The sequence below is a fragment of the Silurus meridionalis genome, chromosome 11, assembly GCF_014805685.1.
Source record: "Silurus meridionalis isolate SWU-2019-XX chromosome 11, ASM1480568v1, whole genome shotgun sequence".
NCBI lineage: Eukaryota > Metazoa > Chordata > Actinopteri > Siluriformes > Siluridae > Silurus > Silurus meridionalis.
In genome coordinates, this window is record NC_060894.1 from 5177607 (window position 1) to 5202149 (window position 24543).

The 24543-nt window shown below is 39.0% G+C and overlaps 2 protein-coding genes and 1 long non-coding RNA gene across 4 annotated transcripts in view; all 3 read left to right on the forward strand.

The window, feature by feature from the left end:
- The window catches only part of fgf11b (fibroblast growth factor 11b), a 29458-nt gene extending 23790 nt beyond the window's left edge, over positions 1-5668 (forward strand). For both annotated transcript variants that reach the window (XM_046862039.1, XM_046862040.1), the window contains exon 5: positions 35-5668. In XM_046862039.1, coding sequence (XP_046717995.1) covers positions 35-165 — 131 coding nt within the window. In that variant the 3' untranslated portion in view covers positions 166-5668. The remainder of the gene's footprint in view (positions 1-34) is intronic.
- An 8077-nt stretch (positions 5669-13745) lies between these two features.
- LOC124393369 lies at positions 13746-17398 on the forward strand. Its single transcript, XR_006927314.1, has 3 exons — positions 13746-13980; positions 14605-14692; positions 16473-17398. It is a non-coding gene; the product is annotated as an uncharacterized LOC124393369 (long non-coding RNA).
- Positions 17399-17819: 421 nt separating this feature from the next.
- On the forward strand, positions 17820-23555 carry cldn7b (claudin 7b). Its single transcript, XM_046861121.1, has 4 exons — positions 17820-18245; positions 20949-21113; positions 21456-21540; positions 22462-23555. Exons 1-4 carry the CDS (start codon positions 18023-18025, stop codon positions 22619-22621), a joined length of 633 nt encoding a protein of 210 aa, XP_046717077.1. The 5' UTR covers positions 17820-18022; the 3' UTR covers positions 22622-23555.
- The last annotated feature ends 988 nt before the right edge of the window (positions 23556-24543 follow it).

Sequence of the window (24543 nt, forward strand, 5' to 3'; positions counted from 1 at the left end):
TGCTTTGGTTGCTTGTATCTTTTTCCCACTGCAGTTGCCATGTACAAGGAACCTTCTCTGCATGCGCTGGAGTCTGAGCAGAGCCCGCCACGAAAGACAGCCAAGACGTCGGACGTGCAGCAGGATGAACGCAATGTGGTGCAGAAGTCCGACACTTCCTTATAACAAAGGGAGGTCAGAAGGAGTGGGAGGCGGAGCTTAAAAACTCCAACAATTCCAGGAACTCGGTTTCCCATCATGCACCTCCCACACTGTCATGGTGGGACCTGGGAGAGGAGATTCCTTTCGTCTTCCTTCCTTCTGATTCAGCATGAGCTTCCTCAGCACCGACGTCACACTTTTACACTCCAGATTCCCAGCATGCATAATCCCTGTGGAACAAGATGGCGACCGCCTCAGCAATGCTGGTGTTTATTTTTACATCAGTGGTTTATTATTTTAGATTTTGTTCGTGCTGTATGTCAGTGTCTAACCAGTCAGTGTTGCTCAAAAAATACGTTTTTGTCACTTGCTTCAAATCATCGTAACAGTCCTCGATTTGCTACATTTGTCTGAAGACCAAACACTTCTGCATACAATTCTTTTTCATTTCCACATGCTAGAATTCAAATCGTAATTTTTTAAAGTTAAGGATGAAAGGGTGACACATTTAACAATTTTTTTTCATATTGTAAACTAAACGGAAACTAGTTTTATATTTTTTTTCAGAAGGGACAGCAGTAATCTCCTGGTAAATTTCACCAGCTATCTTACTACCTTATTATGCTGTAGCTTGTATTTAAAGCTAATTACCTAGTAGCAACAACTACATGCATTAACATTAGCTAGCTAAAAATTGGCTCTTAAATAAATTCAGCTAGCTCCTAAAAGTAAATGCGAGCAGGAACTCAGTCGGTCAGTTTGTTTATGTTTTTCTATTCGCTGTCAGTTTTTTGTTCTGTACTCTTTCAGTCACCAGCAGAAAAAGAAAAATGCAATGTGGAAAAAAAAAATGTAGGACAGTGAATTTCACAAAGATAAGGAGGATGAGAATGTGAATATTAGCTACGCTAACGCTTTCTAAATTTAGAGCTTCACAAATCTATTTTTATTTTAGGTTTTAGTCAGAGCCAGATACGCATTCGTTATTCTGCTGATCCTGATCCCAATAATCCTGGGTATTTCAGGCCTGATTGCTTGTATTGTTCACAATGCATTATAGGAAATATGGGCCGAAGTCTGAAATGATTAGCGTTTGCGGGGTTTATTGACACGGTGCCGTCTGCTAGTGTGTGTGTGTGAGTGTGATTTATGTGAATTGCTAGTCCATTTGCTTTCCTTTTTACACACATGCTCATGCTAATCCTCTCAGAGCATTTACCAAATACACTCACACACACACACACACACACACACACACACACACACACACACACACACACACACACTTTCAACCAAAGGATGTCCTTCACCCGAGCTAAATGTAGCTGTGTGTAATGAAAAACAATATAATGCTAGCTGTGTGGTTGGGGGCCAGAGATGAGCCCTGACAAGAGTTATGTATTGTTAGCATGGCGAGAGCATCGTCTCGGGGTCCACTGACGGATTAGCATACTGAAATTTTTAAACATGCAACCTAGCATCTGTTTTAATTCAAATTGTAAAAAAAAAAAAATACATGAAAGAATCTTGAAATAAGAGGGAAAAATATTTTTTAAAAACAAGTTATGCAACTGATCCACATCAAATCTTTTTTTAAAACGTGAATTTTTTTAAAAATATGATAAAATGAACCGAACGTCAACGATTATAGTGAGGAGTTTGTGAAAGTATATGAACGTTACAGTACGTGAAGGGAAATGTTTCTGCAGTTAGACCACGGTAAATACAAGGTCAAGTGAAGGTCATCACGTATCAGCACAGTCGTCGTTAAGGTCGTCCCTAAATGTGAACAAAATGCTCAGGAAGGTTGCAGGGAATGATTTTGAAAGTCGAAAATAAATGGTAGTTGCAGTGAGATGGGAGGTCAAGAGGTAAATGGCTTTAAGGTTATATGAAGGTCACTGGTGTGATGTCTAATAGAGTCACAGATAATCAGGAATGTCAAGCCTGAAACTTTATTTGAGAGGACTTAAGAACGTTGACGAGTGTTGTTGCAGGTTGTAAAACAGAACGGGCAAAATGATTTCAAGGTCACAGGATGTAGACGAATCATGAGGAAGGTGAAAGTGAAGTCTGACGTGTAACAGAACGTAGTGTGAGAAAGCTTTAGTGTATAAAAAAGAGAGAACCCAGACATTTGAGACAGATTTAGGCTTAATAGCATTTAGTACAAAGAGTAAAACAGTTTTAAGCTTTCCTCAAATTTTAGTGCATGGAGTGAGACGGTTTTAGGTTAAAATCTTCTTTTAGTGCAGGGAGTGAGACGGTTTTAGGCATAAGTCTACTTTAAGTGCAGGAAGTGAGACAGTTTTAGGTTTTGAATCTAATTTAAGTGCAGAGATTGAGACAGATTTAGGCATTAATCCACTGTAAGTACAGAGAGTGAGACCATTTTAGGCATTAATCTAGTTTACGTGCAGATAATGAGACATATTTCAGCTTTCCTTGAATTTTAGCTCTGAGAGTTAGACAGTTCTTGGTGTTACCGTACTTGAAGAGTAATTTGCCGAGAGTGAGACAGTTGTTTGTGTTAATGTAATTCTAGTGCAGAGAGTGAGATTTTTTTTAGGTTTACCCTCAAGTTTAGTTCTGAAAATGAGAGTTTTTGGCATTTATGTGGTTTTAAGAGTGAATGTTTTAGGTTTTAATGGCATTTAGTGCAGGGAGTGAGACTGTTGTGGGTGTTACTTTAGTTCCAGGTTAGAAAGTGAGACAGCTGCAGGCATTAGTGTAGTTTCACTTTAGGAAGTGAGACAGTTGGGGATGTTATTGTTATTGCAGGTTAGAGAGTGAGACAGCTGTAGGCATTACTGTAGTTTCAAGTTAGAGAGTGAGACAGTTGTGGGCGTTACTGCATTTTCAGGTTAGAGAGTGAGACAGCTGTAGGCATTATTGTAGTTTCAGGTTAAAGAGTGAGACAGTTGTGGGTGTTACTGCATTTTCAGGTTAAAGAGTGAGACAGCTGTAGGCATTATTGTAGTTTCAGGTTAGAGAGCGAGACAGTTTGAGGCTCAGAAGCTGCTTTATTGGGATTTTTTTTTTATTGGGCTGAGCTAGCAGAAGTGGAGGTTCCTCAGAGGAACACAAGGACGAATAAGGATCATATGCGCACACACACACACACACACACACACACACACACACACACACACACACACACACGCACAAACACTTCCTCTGAAGTCACGCTCCACTTCCTGAGCAAGCTCCCCGAACCCTGTTCTGCGTGTCCAGCGTCCATTAACCTTCACTGAGTCTGTATGTGTGTGTGTGTGTGTGTGTACGGAGAGATAGAAAAAGAGGGAGAGATAGAGACAGAGAGAGAGAAGGAGCAGTAACGATCGATTGAGTCAATGAAAAGTGGAGAGCAAGAGAACAGCGCAGTGAGCAGAAGGACATTCTGAAGCACACCCTGAATTCGGGAGCAATTCTGCAGAGGGAATCTCCAGTCACATGACCTGTGATCCAATAACTCTTAACATGCCCTCGTCCACTTCCCCTAGGTGACTAGTGTGTCATGAAGAGGGACATCTACCTTCTACAAATCCTTTATAAATCCATGTCATTCTAGCTTGCTGTCTTGCTGATCAGTTAGTTTAGTAAAAGCTGCATGAGGAGACCCAGCAGATGAGACGTTTGACATATTTATGTTAATATCAGAACCTAAGAGTCATGAGCATCTTTACAACAAAGATTTCTATTATTTATATATTTCTTTAAAAATTTCTCTCAGAAATCTCACCTGGATAGCAGACTAACAAAATCCGAAAATACACACCTACTCACACCAATCCTATATAGCCACACCCACTCAGAGCAACTCTCATTTCCATATATAGTCGTAAAAACACACCCACAATCCTTTATAGTCACACCCACTCAGAGATGGGTTCAAATACACACACTATCCTATCACCTATCATTACTACTTCTAATTTATATATAAACTTACAGACACATCCACAACCTTATGAAGCCACACCCAACCAACGCTACACCTTTTAACATACATTAACATGGAGACAAGTCATAAGCCACACCCAGTCCTTTCCAAATATGGCTTAAAGGCACACACAAATATGCATATAATCGTTCTATTTTAGGACATCCCAGAATCCTAGATAGCCACGCCCATTTAGAGCCGCATCATCACTCCTCCCTGATAAAATAATTATCCTTAAAGATTGTCGTCAAGGACACAAGGAAGAAATGGGAAAGAAGTTGACGAGGGTGCAGTAAAAACAGTATTGGAACGGGGCCATGAATTTATCCCCAGCCAAATTTCCCATCATCCCCAGTGTCTCCACCTGCCTCAGGGCTCCTTCCCTCTCTGTATCTCTCTCTCTCTCTCTCTCTCTCTCTCTCTCTCTCTCTCTCTTTTTTTTTTCTCTCTCTATCTCTCCATCATGAATCAGGCCAGGCACAGAGACATCTCAAGGACACGCTCGGGCACTCGCCGCTTCCTTTGCCCCCTTGACTAAAGAAAGCAAACGAGCTGCAAACACAATTTTTTAACGATCCTGTATTTTTATGACAAATAAAGAATTTCATATGATTATCTCAGAGAATTAAAGAACACATTTAAAGGTAATATAAAGCAAATAGAAAGAATTGATAAACGGCCGTATAATTGCTTGGCCTTATTTTGACAATATATAAAGGAGCCATAATGAACATATGTACAGAAACTTTTATTTATTTCTCTGTAGAAAAAAAAAAGAGTTCCAGAAACACACTAACGATGCTAATGATGATTTAAGGTGCTTCTTTCACCAATTAATTCATACAGCTATAATTATCTTTCTACTTTGTACAGAAAAAAACGTGAAAAATTAATTGTTATTTTTAATATTTCATTTTCTGTGAATGTTCTTTGGCTCTGGTTTATATGATTTTTAGCATTGGTGTTGGTCCTAAAAGGTCCACAGAAGACTTAATGATGGGCATGTGCCAATATTCAGCCACTTGTCTTCCCCCCTATTAACTGTAAAGTGACCAAATCACAAGTCTCGACCCTAGCAAGCAATAGCTAATATAGCTAGTAAAAGCTAACCTTGCTAGCAGTAATGACCTATTAGCATATGAGGCCACACCCATTGCAACTGTTCTTTACTAGTTTGGACAATTTTTTAGAAAATTTGAAAAAAGCTATTTTAATATTTGTCTCATTCAAACTTTGCTTACTCCCTCAAAAAACAAACAAAAAATCAAACAGTGTGCATTGCGTCAAAGCTACATCACCTTGACAACAATATTGGGCTTGTCAAATAATGCATCATACTGTTTAAATGAATATGAGCACATGCCTTCTCAGATATTTTGATTCCTGTCTAATGATAGCTATGTTTTGGTGATGCGAGTATCTGCTGGGATTTGTTTTGTTTGATCACCGCTTTGTGATCATGACTTAATGAAAAGAAAAAAAAAAAACACATCGCAAATCTATTGCTTTAAACTTTTTTTGGCCTCGTCGCCTTTGTGTTCTGGAGTTGGCAGCTTGGCCCCGCCCTGAAAAAATCTTTTAACTTTGCTTAGATGGTGATTTTTAAAAATAGAGCAATAGTATTTATTTATTGTGAATATGTAAATTGTTGTTTGTAAATGTTCAGAAACAAATGATTGCAGAATTACAAATCTAATTTGCGTGTTATGTAAAAATAATTTTGAGCTCATTTTTCTGTGTTATAATCTGATTAATTTTGGCAGAAAACAACTCTGAACATTTTAAGTGTAATAACTGCTTTTCACTTCATCCAGGTGGTTTTGACCTCAAAAGGGAAAACATATAAAGTAGTGAAATGTTTTATTTTCTGTGTAAAAACAGAAAACTGATGGAGTCTTCCGGGAAAAAGCCAGTCCCCTCTTACTGTCTTCCGAAAGAGAGTAAATGTCCTCAACCAGCCAGGACATGACAAAGGCCAATAATTAGATTTTAAAATACTGAATACTTATAACAAACACACACACACACACACACACACACACACATACACACACACACACACACACACACACACACACACACACACACACACACACACAGACCAACATACTGCTTCTTATCCTGGCCTCTGTGTTTCCTACTGTAATACACACATGAAGGGGGGGCAGGAATCTTACTACTAAATAAACCAGTGATAGCTTTGTATTATTGTTAACCAACTGCTGTAGAGTTTTTTTTTGTGTGTGCGTGTGTGTGTGTGTGTGTGTTGTGTTTGTGTTTGTGTACTATTAAAAAGAAGTGTACCTACTATATTACACAATCAAAAGCGTTCAACAGAATGAATAAATAAATAAATGAGTATTAGTGTGTGTTAGACCGCATGATTGTTTGTTAGACAATGTGTTTGTGTTAGACCATGCATGTGTGTTAGGCCATATAAGGGTGTGTTGAAATGCATCAATATGTGTTAGACTTTAAAAGTGTGTAAGAGAGTATGAGTGAGTTAGACTGTAGGAGTGTGTTTTGGATTGTATGAGTGTGTGTTCGAGATTATGAATGTGTGTTAGAGCTTAGAGTGTGTGATAGACCATATGATTGTGTGTTAGAGCTTATGAATGTGTGAACTGGAGTAAAAGCTTATAAATGTGCTACAGCTTATGAGTGAGTGTTAGACTGTTTGTGTGTGTCAGAGTATATGCATGTGTTAGACTGTAAGAGTGTGTTAGAGCTTAGGAATGTGTGTTAGACAATATGAGTGTGTTAGGCCATCTGTGTGTGTTAGACCATATGTGTGTCAGACCCTATGTGTGTGTAAGAACGTATGATTGTGTATTAGAACATGAGTTTGTATTAAACTGTATGTGTGAATGTGCATTAGAACCTGTGTGTGTGTGTGTGTGTGTGTGTGTGTGTGTGTGTGTGTGTGTGTGTGTGTTAGACCATATGATTGTGTTAGAGCTTCTGAATGTGTTAACTATATAAAACACACTAGGTGAAAGTAATTAAGCTGCAGAATGAGAACACATACACACACTTACACAAACATATACACACACATACACACACACACACACACACACACACACACACACACACACACACACACACACACACAAACTGAGAGGAAATGGCTTATATTGTTCTTTCAACTGCAGCTTTAAATGGCCATCTTTGGAAGTATGTTAATGCTACTAAACACATTATGGCACTGCCCGTGTGTGTGTGTGTGTGTGTGTGTGTGTGTGTGTGTGTGTGTGTTAGGGAGAAGAAACAGTGTATGCAAAGTCATAATTCAACAATAAATTCTTCATCGTATTGTCCCTGAGGGAGTGTATGGGTCAGAGAACACACACACACACACACACACACACACACACACACACACACACACACACACACACACACACACACACACACACACACACACACACAGAGAAAACATTGCATAAGTTTTAAATCATTATCAAGTATGCACTCTTGCCGAAAAAACTGCAAAGAGAAAACGAGGACACAAATGATGAGTACACATAATGGGATAAAAATGGACATGCAGAGAGGATGCCAATCGGGCAGCGTCAACCCCTAGTAGTAGTGGTGGCAGAAAGCTTTACAAATGAAATAGGTCACAATCAATAAAATGGTATGGTATAAAACTAAGCCTCCGATCCCTGGAGAGAACTCTGTCTAACAATCAGCTCTGGAGGAGACGGAACAAGATGAAGCAAAGGAGCCTCATTCATACACCAACAGCATCAAACTTCAGGCCGACAACATGGTTACCGGTGGATTCACCAGAAATATTGGATGTTTACAAGAACAAAACAACTCAGAATTGCAAGAAGAAAAGTTGGAATCAGGCAAATTTATTTTTCAATGTCTGTTACAGTGCTGTGGAGAAATTTTGGTCCATACATCTATGCAGAATTGTTGTAATTCAGCCACATTGGAGGGTTTTTGAGCATGAACCACCTTTTTAAGGTCATTTCACAGCATCTCAATAGGATTCAGGTCAGGACTTTGACTAGGCCATTCCAAAGTTTTAATTTTGTTTTTCTTCAGCCATTCAGAGGTGGACTTGCTGGTGTGTTTTGGATCATTGTCCTGCTGCAGAACCCAAGTTCGCTTCAGCTTAAGGTCACAAACTGATGGCTGGACATTCTCCTTCAGGATTTTTTGGTAATCACCAAGATTCATGGTTCCTTTTATCACAAGTCTTCCAGGTCCTTAAGCAGCAAAACAGCCCCAGACCAGCACACTACCACCACCATATTTTACTGTTGGTATGATGTTTTTTTCTGAAATGCGGTGGTCCTTTTACACCAGACATAATAGGACCCACACCTTCCCAAAAGTGAAACTTTTGTCTAGTCATTCCACAGAGTATTTTCCCAAAAGTCTTGGGGATCATCTAGATGTTTTCTGGCAAAACTGAGACCAGCCTTTATGTTCTTTTGCTCAGCAGTGGTTTTCGTCTTGGAACTTTTTTGCCCAGTCTCTTTCATATGGTGGAGTCATGAACACTGAACTTAACTAAGGCAAGTGAGGCCTGCAGTCCTTTGGATGTTGTTGCGGGGTCTTTTGTGACCCCTTGGATGAGTCATCGCTGTGCCCTTTAGGTAATTTTGGTTGGCTGGCCACTCATGGGAAGGTTCTCCACTGTTCCATGTTTTTGCCATTTGTGAATAATGGCTCTCACTGTGGTTCATTGGGGTCCCAAAGCTTTAGAAATGGCCTTATAACCTTTTCCAGACTGATAGATCTCACTTTCTTTCTCAGTTTGTTTCTGAATGTCTTTGGGTCTCTGCATTCGGTCTAGGTTTTGAGGATCTTTTGGTCTACTTCAGTTTGTCAGGCGGGTCCTATTTAAGAGATTTCTTAATTGTGAACAGGTGTGGCAGTAATCAGAAATTTAACTCAGTTGTGATAAACAACAGTTTTAACAGGGGGCAAACACTTTTTCACACCATTGTGTGTATATATATATATATATATATATATATATATATATATATATGGCGGAAACTGACTTCTTTTAGCGTGTGTGTTAGCTGCAATTGTCCTACACTGCCATCTAGAGGACACACGACACAGCGACCATGTGAATTATTGCTTATACTATCTTTTAGGTGTGTGTGTGTGTGTGTGTGTGTGTGTGTGTGTGTGTGTGTGTGTGTGTGTGTGTGTGTGTTAGATCCACTAGGTGTCAGTAGTGTTTCGGTGTCAGTGCGGTGACGAGAAAGGGATGTAACCGAAATCCTCATGTTTGTACATGTTAAATATTTATTAGGTGTTAAGTGTGTGAAAACACACACAGAGAGTATGCAATGACCCCAAATACAGAGTATGCAATGACCCAAATATAACTTTATATAATATTAATTATTAATGCAAATTCATTTATGTATAATATATGAGTTTAGGTATCAGGAACACAGATTGATCTTATTCAGTGTGTGTGTCATCATTCTCTAACAGTGTACATTAACTTCTCTGACTAGGAGAAGTCTATACTCTAAATTATTATAAATTTAATAATAAACAAAAGTAATCTAATAAACCTCAATAAACCACACACATCAATAAACCACACACACGCACACACACACACACACACACACACACACACACACACACACTGACAGTGTGCTTGTGAAAACAGAAACTGTGATGGTGTGTGTGCGTGTGTGTGTAAGAGTGAGAGAGAGAGAGAGAGAGAGAGAGAGAGAGAGAGAGACGGTGTGTGTGAAATTCCTCACACACATAATTCTAAGCACCATAGTCCAGATATTTGGATATCTAAATAGAGTGTGTGGAGGGATGGATTAATAATGTGTGTGGTTTAGATGTAGGTGTGTGAATGTTCCTCATTAGCACAGAGTGTGTGTGTGTGTGTGTGTGTGTGTGTGTGTGTGTGTGTGTGTGTGTGTGTGTGTGTGTGTGTGTAAAACCTGTTTAACTAGATGCTGTCTGTTCCCATGAAGTCCAATCAGGGAAGAAACATTATTTACACGCTACAGTTACAGCACACACACACACACACACACACACACACACACAATCTAAGACACTCTAACTGTGTATTATGAATCCTGTATCTCCGGTTCCTGTAGTAGGAGATTATTTAAAGTGAATTAGTTCGTGATTAAAAGCCGAAGCGTAAGAGTGACTGCAGCAGATCCGTGAGAAGTTCTCACAGAGATAAAGTTCTCCAGTCTTTAAAGAGGAAGAAGAATAGTCTCTGTTTGTCTGCTGAAGGTACATATCGCATATCCATAGTGGGTTTGTGCCACAAAGGTTTGTGCAAACCTGACCACCAGACCCATATATATTTGTTTGTTGAACACCTCATTCCAGACATATTCCTCCCATCCTGTTATAATAGATAGAATATGTGCAGGATGTGTTTAAGGCACAATTTTACAATACACCGATCAGGCATAAGATCATGACATTATAACATTATGACCGGTGAAGTGAATGACACTGATTAACTTCATCATGGCACCTAAAAGTGGGTGGGATATATTCAGCAGCAACTTAACATTTTGTCCTCACATTTGATGTGTTAGAAGCAGGAAAAATTGGCTAGCATAAGGATTCCAAAGGAAAACATGGAGATATGCCTTTTAGACAGGAAACAGGTAGAGAACAGAACGACTGAGCTGCTCCTGTTGCATATGGACATGATGAAAATATTGTCCAGCAAACAATGTGAGAAAAACAGTCTCAATACATGCACACTGTGGACTTGACAAACCTGATGACCTGATAATGCAGAACAAGGGACTGAATGCAAGGCTTATTTGAGGAACAGCTTCATAAAATGACTAAAACCTGAAATTGCAAGCTAGGTAAAATATTAATGCATTACTTGGGATCTAGGCAAGCGTTTGCTGATTTAGCAGCATGCTATTCATGCAGAGAAGCTGCTCAAGGAAAGAAGTGAGAAAAGCAGATAAAGAAAGATGAGACATAAAGCGATTTTCATTATGGTCCAGACTGTTGGAGCGAGAAGATGCAGAGGAAGATGAAGAAGAGACAGTGACTGTGAAAAGCATAGAGAAGCAAATGTGGGAAATTCCAATGCCAATTCTAATGAACTGTCTTGATTGAGAAAGGGGATGTCTGGTGGTGGAGACTGAGTTGAAGCGGACTGGGGAAAAGGAACGGGTGGGTGTGAAATCTGCTTGTTCTGCATCAAATCAACAACTGCTTGTCACTAACTGCAATAATCACAATGAATACCTGCTCACCCCATTCTCTGACACCCTTACACTGACCAGCTGAGCTATTGCACATTTAGAAAGTACACACAGCCTAGTACAGGCACATATATAAAATATAACAGAAAAAAATGCTTACTTAAATTTTTACTATATAGAGGAATAAGCAAAACCCAGGAGCAGAGTTCATTAATTAGGGCTGTTGAATTCCTTATCACACCAAAGCTGAGTGGGAGATTCCTTAACACTGGGTTCACATCATGCCAGATCATAAGAGAAAATGTCTTTCAGCCCCTGAAGACTTCATTGATGGCAGAGATTGGGGGTATTTTTGCTGTCATGCTGTTGCCCAGTATATAGGTGGAAGCCCATGCCTCCAACTTTGAGTTCAATTTACATTTTCAGTATGTAGCAGATGCCCTTATCCAGAGTGACATATAAAAGTTATTTGAGGTCTAAATCAATAAAGTCATCAACCTTGGCTTACTAGATTGCAGATTCAGGATAGCATCAGCTCAAAACGGCCTAAAACAGTTGGTTGGAATTATGACACTTTTTTAAATACACAAATACAAAAAAACCAACAGGGAAAAATTAATGAATTAATTAATGAAGTTTAATGAATGTCCAGCTAGTGGAGCATGCAAAAGCAAAGGTAGGTGTTATATGTTACCAAAAGTAGCACACTACACAGCCCATGTGTTAAGGGAAGGTGCAGATAGTTTGAGAACTGGTTAGAAATAGATGTGTTATGCGTATTAAGTGTTAAGTAAAGTGAACATAAAGAAAAAACTTTATACACAGTTCCTGAAGAGGCGTGACATGTTTTGTTTGCAAAAAGGGAACAAGATGAGTGGAAAGATTTCAGACTGATAGGTCAGATTGTGCATTACCATGGGTCCATCAGTTATGTGTTAGCACTATGTAATTCAGATCTGTCACAGACTTATGTAACAGCGCTAAATTAAATGGTGGTAAATGAGCAGATGCACACAACCACAGAAAAGTCCTGGCCAGGCGAACAGTTGTTGGCTTTTCACTTTTTTTGCAGATTGTTCATGCTATCTAAATTCTAGTGTTCCAGTTCTTCTTAAAAGCTGGGGTTATAATATCATATGAAAACTCACTTATGAGAAGCCAAAATTCTTCGTTTTATTACGGCGGGAGACACACATGAGCTATGCGTTGTTTGCTTGGGAGTGGAGCATGCTCAGTCGGCTCTCAAGGGGGATGATTGTTCACACTGTAGCCGCATGGCTACGTGCACGCTCCGCTCCTCGAGAGCACTCTTCGACAAGACTCTTCCTCGCGGCTCAGGTCCCGCTCTCGCCGTGGGCTTAGATATATGAAAAGAACCTACGTTCCTGTCTCAAGACCCCGTACTGGGAGCTCCTTGTCATCGCATAATGCTAACGACGGACACATCCCTCACGGGGTGGGGAGCAGTCATGAGTGGAACAAGGTCAGTGGAACGAGCTACATCTCTCATGGCACATAAACTGCCTGGAGATGATGGCTGGTTTTTGGCCATGTGCTGGCTCTTTCCATGGCCCTGTCTCTCCTAGAGTTTGCCCCTGGCATGGCCAGTGCTTTTCTCTACCATGAACTTGGGTATGTGCCTAAGGTGCCTTCGGCTCCCTCATGACCTGTCGTACTGCAGGCATTCTGCCCTCCTCCTTTCCTAGCCCCCGACCAAGAGAAGCAAAATCGACTGTGTCCAGTGCTCGTACGAGTCCGTGGAGAAAGTCGGAGCAGCTGTTTGTCTGCTATTGCCCTCATAGGAAAGGTTTTCTGGCCAATAAGCAGACTCTCAGCAGATGGATTGTGGATGCCATTTCCTCATCTTATGAGTCCTCTGGTCTTCCCACTCCTCTCGAAGTCAAGGCTTATTCCACCCTGGGTATTGGGGCTTCTACAGCCTGGTCTCTCCAGGACATATGCAACGCTGCGGGCTGGTCCACCGCTTTAAACTTTGTCAGGTTCTATGACCTATGCTCATCTGTCCTGCATGCTGGTTGTGCTCAGACACATTAAGCAGGGACTGGTCAGTATGGCGTAATTGGACACCTGTTCCCAAAATGTTGTGACCCAGCTCGAGTTCCCGAAGGGGAATGTATGTAACCTAGTTCCCTGAGGGAACGAGACGCTGCATCACAACACTTTGGAAACATACTCCCTGCATCCCTGCAGCGCTTACCCTCTCTTTTTCAGAAGCTAATGTTTATCTGTTGCTCACCCATTTTGTAGCTTCCTGGTTTTCGCAACGTCGCCCGCCAATGACATCACGACATGCCTATTGGCCGGATTTCACACGTGATTCAGAGTGTGGACAATGTAAGGCGTTCCCAAAGCGTTGTGACGTAGCGTCTCATTCCCTCAGGGAACTAGGGTTACATACGTAACCTAGAGACGATCTGCAGGCAGTAAATGCTGCGGTACATCCAAAAGCTCCAAATAAATAAAATCCATATACAATTTTGTCACAAATTCCACCCAATAGGAACTTTATTCTGCTGTGGTGAACCAAGCTAATGCATATTTTTGGCTGCCTGTCTTCAGTCCTTTTGCAAAAAAAAAAATGTAGATGGAGGTTAACCATTAGCTTATCATTCTGCTAAATCAGATTCCACTGCGGCAGGCATGCTCACATATTTCACAGCTCTCAGCTGCAAGGTAAGTGAGATGAAACATTACTGTTTAACACTGCACAGTTCTTAATCCTACTACTCTACTTCTTATAGAAGGAGATAAAGCGGACAAATGCTGTGTAGCAGTCGTAAATCAAATATGTTCACCAAGACTAAAACCAGAACACATTATTGGTCAACCCGGATCTAGATCTATCTCTTTATGGGTCAGCATCACATGATACACAGACAGGAAAAATTACGTGGGTTTTGCTGTAGTGTCAGCGCACAAGACCTTAGTGTTTAGATCACTCCTAAGCAACTTTTTAGCCCAATCAGCAAAGATTGTTTGAAGCCTGCAAACTAGCAACAGGAAGGACAGCTAGAATATTTATAGACAGTTGGTATGCCCTAGGAGTCACACCTGATTTTTAAACACTGCGGAAACACGGGATTCCCAACATTGCCTAAGCCTATCACTTATATTTCTATTGAGTTTGATGCCATTCTCATACACAAACAGCATTTAAAAAAGCTCACACTCATGCATTAATTCCTATTTTCACAAATGCAGCAGTTGATGCAGTAGCAAAGCTAGCACCAACACAGTCACCTGTGCATGTGACTGTCGTTAATGTGAATGTTGATACTAACACTATTATACCCACAGCTGACTTACAGGTTCTTCAGTCTATGGCCACTGCAGAAAAAAAGAAAACCTGGTGGAAATCGAGTTGTGTGGCTGAACACAGAGTGAGGTTGGTCCAGATCATGTGTTAATATGTACAAAACAAATACACAGCATTGGTTTACAAAATGATTAATAAATTATTCACAAAAATGTGTCACATGTACAAAGAACAAGAAGCTCTCACAAAAAAACATTGCATTTACAATTGGATTTCATTGAATTAACACCCACAGAAAGAAAAAAGTACTGTCCAGGAAAAGGTGATTTTTTTCAAAATGGGTGAAGGCACCACATCTAAAAACATCCCCCAAACAGGATGCAGGGGCAGTAGCCAAACTATCTTACAAAAATGTAATCCAAAATGGCAGTGACAATGGTACTTCATTTGTGAACCAAGTTCTCAAAAAGGTATGAGAAGTGCTGTGGTAAAAAAAAGAACGGAAGTCTAAAAAAAACTGTCTAAATGCTGCGAAGAGCTTTAAATTGAGTAAAAGCTTTACCGGTCATCCTGTTGAGAAAAATATTACCCATATGTGTTAATTGAAGACGACATCAACACACACAACTTCTACGAATATTACAATGAGCTCAGAGGACGGACTACAGCCTGTTTACATGTTTACACACCAAACATACCTCACACACTCGACCTCTGGCTGCTATACAAAGAGCATGCTTTAGGATTATTCCTTTATTCCTTTCTAAACCGACCGCATTTTTTATCTGTGAATCTGACACTTACTTTTGGTGCATTGTGGGTAATAAATAAGCAGTCCATCAATGAGGATGCCAAAACCAAAATAAAATTGAAGAACCATAACAAAGTCTTGCTGATATTTTTTTTGACATTTTCTTAAAAGGAAATAACTAAAATGACAACAATTTTTGACTCAAGAGTCAGATTTAAGAAGTAGCTTTTATTGTAATTTCATCCCTATAAAGCTGACGCAGTACACAGTGTAATGAGACACCGTTCCTCCAGAACCTTGGTGATACATAAAACAACATAAAGCTACATAACAGAACAGAGAGCTAAGGACTAAATAAGTTGTCCTCACCACATAAAATGCATAGTGTGCAACCTGGTGCAAACAGACACAAGACAGTGTAGGACAAATACACAAAATACAAAGTAGCACCGCCAGTAAACATACTGTATAGTTTACAGTACAATGTGCAAAAGAGAACTGTACACAAGAGTGTGCTTGTAAATAAACATAACATGTAAACACAAACGGTTGTGCAAAACAGCAATAGCAGCAGTCAAATGGATGTGCAAAAAACAGCATGCAAACATTTTTGTAATATTAAAATAATATAATATGGGTGCTACTGAAGACATGAATGAAATGAGTTTTTAGTTTTAGTTTTTGAAAATCTCTTTAGTTCTTAGACCTAAAATGATTCAATGCATTATGGTAAAAGTGTTTTTTACTTCATGTTATTTAAAAAAATTTAATTTCAATTTATTCAAAAGTTTTTTACATTTAATAAATTATTCAAACGATGTTACTGAATACATCAAATTAAATAAATACAATAAACGGACATTACAATATCAATCATTATTAAACTATTTTTTTATTATGATTCATTTGCAACCTTTATAAAAAAAGCTAAATTAAAAAGAAATACAGTAATAATTAGAGGTAATATTAATTTTTTAGGAGCTAAGCAAGAGTCAGAAGGTTTATCATAGTCCTACTCTTGTTACCAGCACAGGCTCATTTCTTATCACTGTATCATCGAAAACATCTAGTTACTAGTGGAGGCATGTAAACTTTTGTTCGCACAGGGTTTTTTCTAGAAATGGGTGCAGAATTTGTAATGACTCATTTCTCTGTTAGAAGACATAAGAAGCTGAAAGAGAAGAAAGTGAAACAAGAAGTGGATGGAATAAACAATTCAACCCATCCTTGCGTGACACACATGGGGCGTATCCAAAACTACACATGGTAGGAGATTTGCTGCTTCCAAGATACCACTGATCCTGATTTCTTTTGCTCTCCTGATTGGCCTTATCCTGTTTGGAGATCTCCTCACCTGAGGACAGCCTCCAACATGTCCACAGATCACTATGAGATTACAAAAAAAAAAAAAAAAGAACTACACTGACTGGTGTTTCTGTTAATTATATAAAAGAGTTGAATTGATTGTGTAGATTTTGAAGTGTATTTGTGGATATGAGACTAGGTCTCAGATCTTTTTTAGATCTTCCATTTCCACCCATGTATAGCATATCTTCATGAAGCTGGCTTCGTAAACAGGAGCATTTTCATGCAGAAACATGTTTGGGAAGTTCAGATCCCATAGTTAAAGGGAAGAAATCTTGTCATGCTACCACATCCAAAGACATCCTATTAGACCATTGTGAGCCTTCAACTTTGTAGTTACAGTTTGGGAAAAATCAGGGGTCCAACTAGGTTTGTCTATATAGTGTGTATAGAAAGAGTTCACTCTGTTTTTTATGTCAGTTCTGTTTCTCTGATGTTCATTTACTGATTTGACACTTCTGATGTTCTGTTTCAAATGTATGTGTCTATTAAACACTTTCACAAAAAAATGAACACATTTTGCATTGTAAGCAAGTGATGTGGTCATTTTATAGAGATGAATAATGTAAATTGGGGTCACTGATAAGATTAAAAATATATAAAAACTATAGCAATAGCACACAAACACTAAAAACCTTTACCTAGTCAAAAAATAATTATTAGGTGTGGGTAATTTAGAAGTGAGGGGTAAAATAGCATTTCCTGCTCGTGGGTATCGTTTGTGGTTTGTGGTTTTTGGAATTTTTTTTTTTTTTTTTTTTTTATGAGAGTTGAGTCACTTTTATGAGCCGGTTATTATGATAATGATGATGATGATGATGATGATGATGATTATTGTGGTAGAGTCTTCACAAGATTTTTTTAATCAGACCTGAAGTTTAGCAAAAACTCAGTATAACGTTTATGATATAATAGTTAAGAGTCGGACATTCCAAACATGTCCAATTGTTTATTTTTTTACCGGTCCCCTGTTATTGTGTTTTCCTGTCGAAACGAAACGTTTACGAATACTCGAAACGGTGACGTCACCGGCTGTTCATCCAATCACACCGCAGGAGCGACTGAGGGCGAAACTGAAGCGCAGCCCCGCCCCAATTTCGGTCACCCACTCGCGTGTCTCCTTTAAATGCGCGCTCCCGGGGCGTCGCTTCTACTGAGCTCCATCATTAAGGTGCGGTTTCCGTGGACAGGTGCTTCACTCTATTCCACTCCCAGGAATTTAAACGTTTTTTGGACGCTTCTGAAGGAATTTGAAAATTAGTTTTTAAATAATTCAAGGCGATTTGCACTTTTTAAGTGGAGGAAACTTTTTTTAAGGAGGAAAAAAGGAACCAGAAGTAAAGATGGCAAATAAAGGACTTCAGTTGTTGGGTTTTATGCTGGCTGTAATCGGGCTTATTGGCCTTATAGCAGGAACCATCATGCCCCAGTGGCAAATGTCGGCCTACGTGGGAGATAACATCATCACCGCCGTGGCCATGTACCAGGGCCTGTGGATGTCCTGTGCCTACCAGAGTACCGGGCAGATCCAGTGCAAAGTATACGATTCCATGCTCCAACTCAGCGGTAAGAACCAATACAACCAAATACACCAAGAAAGAAAGAAAAAAGTTTGATCACAATAAAAATCTATTTTTTAGTATTACTAAAAAAATTTTAAGTGTTAAAAGTTCCACCTGTTGCCTTCAAAAATAGATTTAAAAATTGCTTATAATAATAATACAAAAATATTATGTTTAGCATTTTAATTTATTTCATTGATGTATCTAACTCCTGTGTAACCACGAGCAATACAATCTGGTTATTTTGGGATGTATAAAGTTTTTCCCTTGGTATCTGTATGCTGGTTCAACCTGTCGCTTGGTGATCAGCGCTTCAGGGAAAACCGCACAATAGTAGGAGGAAAAGCAGCTCAGGTTCCTCAGTGCGCGTGCGCAGAGACGCTCCTCACCTCACACCGCTGTGAAAAATAATTACTTCGGCTGCATCAAGTTGTAACTCATTTTCTATTCCCTGTACTGTACTGCACTCTGGCCATGTCCTCGAGGTGTGTGATTTATTTGTGTGTGGAATTAATTTAATGAACACGCCCTTTATTGGAAAATATTGACTTCGATTGTTTAATGATTTGCAAGTGGATGAGTGTGGAGAGGAATTCAGTGTGGTGGTTAAATGTTCTGCTTTGTGTAAAGGGGTTTCAGTGTTTTTTCTAAAAAAAATAAAAAAATAAAAAAAATAAATAGAAAAAAGCCACACCCCCTGGTAACACACCTGTAGGTTGAGACAGTCTATTGTTTCTCTGTGGGGGAGGGTGGGGTGAGGTTGGGAACGCATCAATGCTTTAAAGGGTTAAAGGGGACATTCAGAAAAGGAAAGAAAAAATGGAAATGGAGGAAGTGGAACAAATGAAGTATGGAAATGAACAAAAGAGTTATGGTTCGTTGAATTCCTGCTTTGGGTAAAATGAGTCAAAAATGAAGAGGAAAAAAAAAAGAGCTGTGTTTTTATTGTAGGACCGTATTTTCCAGTCGTTGTATTGGTATGTTTTGATTTATTTGAAGTCCGAAGTTTTGCCCGTGAAGTTGGTGAGTTGAGGTCGAGTAATCATTACACCGCAGAATGTGATCTCGTCTTCCCCTCCTTCTCTTTCTCCTCCTCCGCCAGTGGAAAGTCCTGTCAGGGCTTCTATGCTGGGGTTTGAGGCAAGGCCGGATCTTTTCGTCATTCAGATTTGCATAGTTACTCTGAGAAACTAGACCATGCAAATGTTAAACGGTGGTCAGGTGATGACTGATCTATAAACACACACACACACCTAAATCGTGGTCACTGTCCTCTAAATACCTCCAAATTTCCAAAATATTTGATCCGAGAACAGGTTTTCCAGAACCCCATTGAATTTTTCCACACTGTGCTAATTTGCCAGTTGTGTTTATTTGTTTTACTTCGTTATCAGAGCGCGATAAGGCGTTATCGCTTATACACCTTTTTTATGACCAGCGCAAACACAAATACGAGTCTCTTATGATAAACAGCGTGGTTAGAAATCCGAATTGGCTTTCTAGACCAGCACCAGCCTCTTTATGATAGTTTTATTGTTTTTATATCTTAACTCCTTTTGTTCGATTCAGTTTTGGCGGTTCTTTGTAACAAAACCACACGCGCGCACACGCTCCGGTTCTCTCGCTCTGTCTGGCTTCCTGAGTCTCAGACTGGTCAGACCTGTTCTGTGCGCTCGCATGTAAAGAGCAAATGGATCAACCCACATACAACACACACTGGATAGAGGCTTCTGGATGGAACCGGTTTGCACCTGAGTGCAGGTGGAGAGTTGGGGGGATGGGGATTTTCAGCCTCGTGAGAGGAAGCATGCGATTCATTCAAACGAGTTGCGACAAAAGCGCATGTGTGGAAAGAAATCTGTGGTTGAAACTGGTGAGGGGTATTGACCAGATATCAAACATCTTTAGAGATGGGTTTAACCTGGGTTAAAACAACAAATCTGATTACGGTTCAACTCGCACCAAACACATCCTGATCACTTTTTATTGGTTCTCTCTCTATATTTAAAGGTTGTTGGCCTTTTAAAAACTTTTCCTTGAAACACCATGTCCTAAACACCCAGGTATAGGGTTCTACCTTTCACATTTAAATGCCAAGCAATTTTTATCAAATATCCATTATTTTTTTTTCCCCCACATATTTCAAGATTTCTCCCAGTTGTTAAGCAGACTGATGTTGCTGGTGCAAAAAAAAAATGCACCCATCAACATGGAGCTGATCGCACGTTTCTTTTTTTTATTCATCAGAAATAGAAACAAAACCTTAATGTTTTTAATAAGTCTAGGATAAATACAGTTCTGTGTAGCAGAGTATCATCTTACACAATCGAACGATGCAAAACAAAACCTCGCCATTCAGAGGGAAAGAAATGATAATATTACAAGAATAACATTCTTATCAGTTGTTCATCAGTGGAATGTCTTCCAATGATTCATGATTTCCATGATGGTGTTTGTTTCGGGGGAGGGGTTTACAGGACATTGGTGTTTTGTTTTGTCCTATTTGAAACATATTTGTAAAACATTTAAGGGCATCAACATGTGACTTCCTGGTTTATATATGAAAGAACATGAAGAATGGTTCCTTTCTGTAAATGAGCACTAATCTAGTTTCAGGAACAGGACGTTGTGTCTTTACTTGCCACTGAATTCTAAACAAGATTCACGGTTAAGATTCAGCTTCCCGTTTCTCTCCCTTTCTCTGTAGGTTCTCTGCAGGCCACTCGTGCACTGATGGTCATCAGTATCCTCCTGTGTGTGATCGGACTGGGCGTGGCCTCTATGGGCATGAAGTGCACCAACTGTGGCGGTGATGACAAAGTGAAAAAATCTCGCATCGCCATGACCGGAGGAATTATCCTCCTGCTGGGAGGCAAGTCACTGTCCATCACACTGATGTACATTTAATAAGAAAACACATGAATCCTGCTAATGCTAATAAACAAATTTTCATCTAGCCAACTATTTATATTACAAAATACTATACATATTACACAGATTGGGTCTTTTGCGCATAGATACTTCGGTAACGTAGCTTAGAAATCATTTAAGAAAATTATTTAAGAAAAACAAAGTTTATTGCTGTTTTACAATATATGCCAACATCTATCGAGCTAATTGTGAAGTTAAAATATGTTGCATAGAACATACATTTTCTAATAAACCTCATTTTACAATATTAACAGTCTGATTTTATATATTTCTTTTCAAATAGCTCTGTGTTCCATCATTGCCTGCTCATATTTCTCCTACCAAATCATCCAGGATTTCTACAGTCCCTTCACTCCAGTCAACACAAAGTAAGTGTGAAATTAGTGCTAGTTAGCATGAGCTATTAACTTGTACAACGTGACGTACACTTTTCAAATCCCACATACCAGAGATTTTAATGCCATACCAAGAGAAAGATAAAATAAAAAAAACTAACCTCATGAGAGAGACCTTTTTACAATAAAAAGCCAACTTGGGCTAGCTAAGTTAGCAAAGAAGGCTAGTATTAGTATGGTGCAAGTAATGATGAAGATGGACGATATCTTGCCTGTCGTCCTCCATCCTGACGAAGCTGCAGTTAATTGTTAGACGTTCAGCTCTCTCTCTTTTTTTTTTTTTTTTTTTTTTTTAAACCTTTTTACTCTTCTCTGTATTTATTTTCTCGACTGGAATGCGTCGGCTTTGCCAGGCAGATCTCAGTAAAACCTCCAGCCCAAGTGTGATTTCAAAATCCACAAAGAATTGATCTGAAACATGCCCAAATAAACAGTCTGGGCTTGGGGGGGAAACGGGAGATGTGTTTTTGGACGAAAGTCATGTGTGCGCATTTTTGATCAGCAGTATGTGCAAGATGTTCTCTTTTCATTTTAAAAGGATATTGTTATTCGATAATCTGCCGTAATTATCCACTCCGTAATCCACCCTTTCTCCCGGTCTGTGTTCTGATTCACAATCCAAATGGATACAATGTAGCATTTAAACTTGCTTTTTCTTTGTGATTCTGATAGATGCTTTTAAGAGTTTTTTTTTTTTTTTTTTTTTTTAAAAAGAGAGACAGAAAATAAAGTGATTTGGTTTCTTCACCATTATTCGTTCAAAGATGAATTCATGCAATGAGAACATGCCATTTATTCAGGTTTGGTCTGCCAAAAGGAATGATTGGAGGGAACAGACAAGGTATTTTCTTTCCCCCTGATCTCCTCTTAATCTGTGTGGTTTTTTCTCTGCAGGTATGAATTTGGTGGTGCTATATTTGTCGCCTGGGCTGGAGCTTTCCTCTCAGTGTTTGGTGGAGGTTTGCTGGCCGCATCCTGCTCCAAAAACCAGACGTCCACCCCGAAGTATCCCGCAAAGTCTCGGCCCCCGAGCAGCACCAAGGAATACGTCTGAGCTCGAGGACCTCGTGTCCACTTAGTACCAAACCGATAATTGTGCGGCGAGCTGGTGGAGGTTTTCCCGTGGCTGATCTCCGAGCACTTCGAAGTTTATTTAGGTTAAAGCAAACTGTTCCTGAGATCAGCTCTTCAGGGTGATTCCTTACATCTGCCCCCCCCCCCCCTTTTTTTTTTTTTTTACCTGTATTCCTCCCTTTTAATTGTTCACGATGCCTTTTTTTCCTGTGTTTTTATTATTATTTTTAAATATTTGCTGTAAAGTTTGTATTGGTAAACGAACCCCATGTGAAAATCAATGCTGTTTTACAACTGATGAGTCGTTTCACTCTGTGTAATAGAGCATGACGCGCTCAGGGTTCAACGCGTATCTCTGTTTTAATAGTTAAAAACAATGTCAATTTTAAACCTAAACACAAAACCTAGTCTAGTAGCATTTTGTGTTTTTTTTTTTTTTTTTTTAATAATCTGACGCCCACCATGTCACATACAGAAGGTTATGTTACAACTCTGTTTTATTTCTTTACACTGAAAAATGAAGTCGTTTTTTCACGCAGCGTGGCTTTTTCCCTTCTTCGCACGGCCTACGATCTGTTTATGGAGCTCTGCCGTTGATCCTGCTGATCTTTCAACTCTGTTCTCAGCCCAAAAAGTAAACATTAACCTTTATTTTATAAACCATGTCCTTGCGTTCACCTCTTTAATGCACGCATTCCTACCCTGCTCTTCTGACCAAAACTTTAATATAACCTTCAAATAAAGCTTTTGTTTGCACTGTTTCTTTTCTCTTTTAAAAAAAAAAAAATTCCAGCCATGAGAAATTGTGAAATAGGAGTAGATATCATTATCATTTACAGGTTCATTTCTTGCGTAAGTCTCACAGGTTTTATGCAAATTTATTATATGTAAATAAACCGAGAGGAAGTGGAAAATAGTGTCTTTTCTTTCTTTCCCTTCTGTAGATGTAAATGATGCCAATCCTCATTTGTGCATTTTTGTGATTTTAATATTAAATCTGTTAATTATATTACTTATTAATTAGGATTCCTTATTTTAAGGTCTCCAATTTTTACTGATGTAACAATTGTGTATATTATCTAATTCCTTTTTATAAGAAGTTCATTAAATTCTTTACAAGCATGTTTTTAAATCAAAATGTAGTCTCAAATCGTCACAATTTGTTTCTTTAGGGGAGAGGAAGGAAAAAAAAAAAAAGCAAAGAGTGAGTTATGAGTTGACATGATGAAATGTCCTGCATGACTTGGTTTTTGCAATAATGTTTTAACAAAGACTGAAACATGTTTGTATCACAAAGTTGCAAGTACATGCATGTTACATATTACTGGAGCAGAACTTGTGTTTAATAGTGTATGAGTTTTGCTATCAAAAAGCTATAGGTAACTGAAATAATAAATTCCAAGATATGTTAAAACATCTTCATGATCCAAATAATTTTTCAAACCAGAATAGTTGTGTCACTGTTGAATCTGAGGAGTGTAGCTGTGTGTTTAGAAGCATTAACACATGTGCGGATGGGACAAATGTATTCACTGGCTTGACAATGGCAGTCAAAAATGTATGAAATGTCATGCATCAAATTGTCAGTGAAGTCTTTTTTAATTATATATAATTACGACTGTTTTTGTTATTCTGTAACCATGTACATGTAGCTGAAGTGTGGGGTTTTCTTCGGCTGTTTTCATGACCTTGACAAAATGTCTGCATGAGCAGAAATGATAAGACCGCACACAGAAAATAAAAAGATATGAACCAGCCAGTATTCGCAGAACATTTCAAGTGAGGTTGCTACAACTTTAAAGGGAATGCTTACATAACAAGATGTTCTCACACCCTGAAAAGTACAGCAGAAGAACCTTCGTACATCATCTAGATTGTTACCGGGGGTTACTTTTAGGGTTT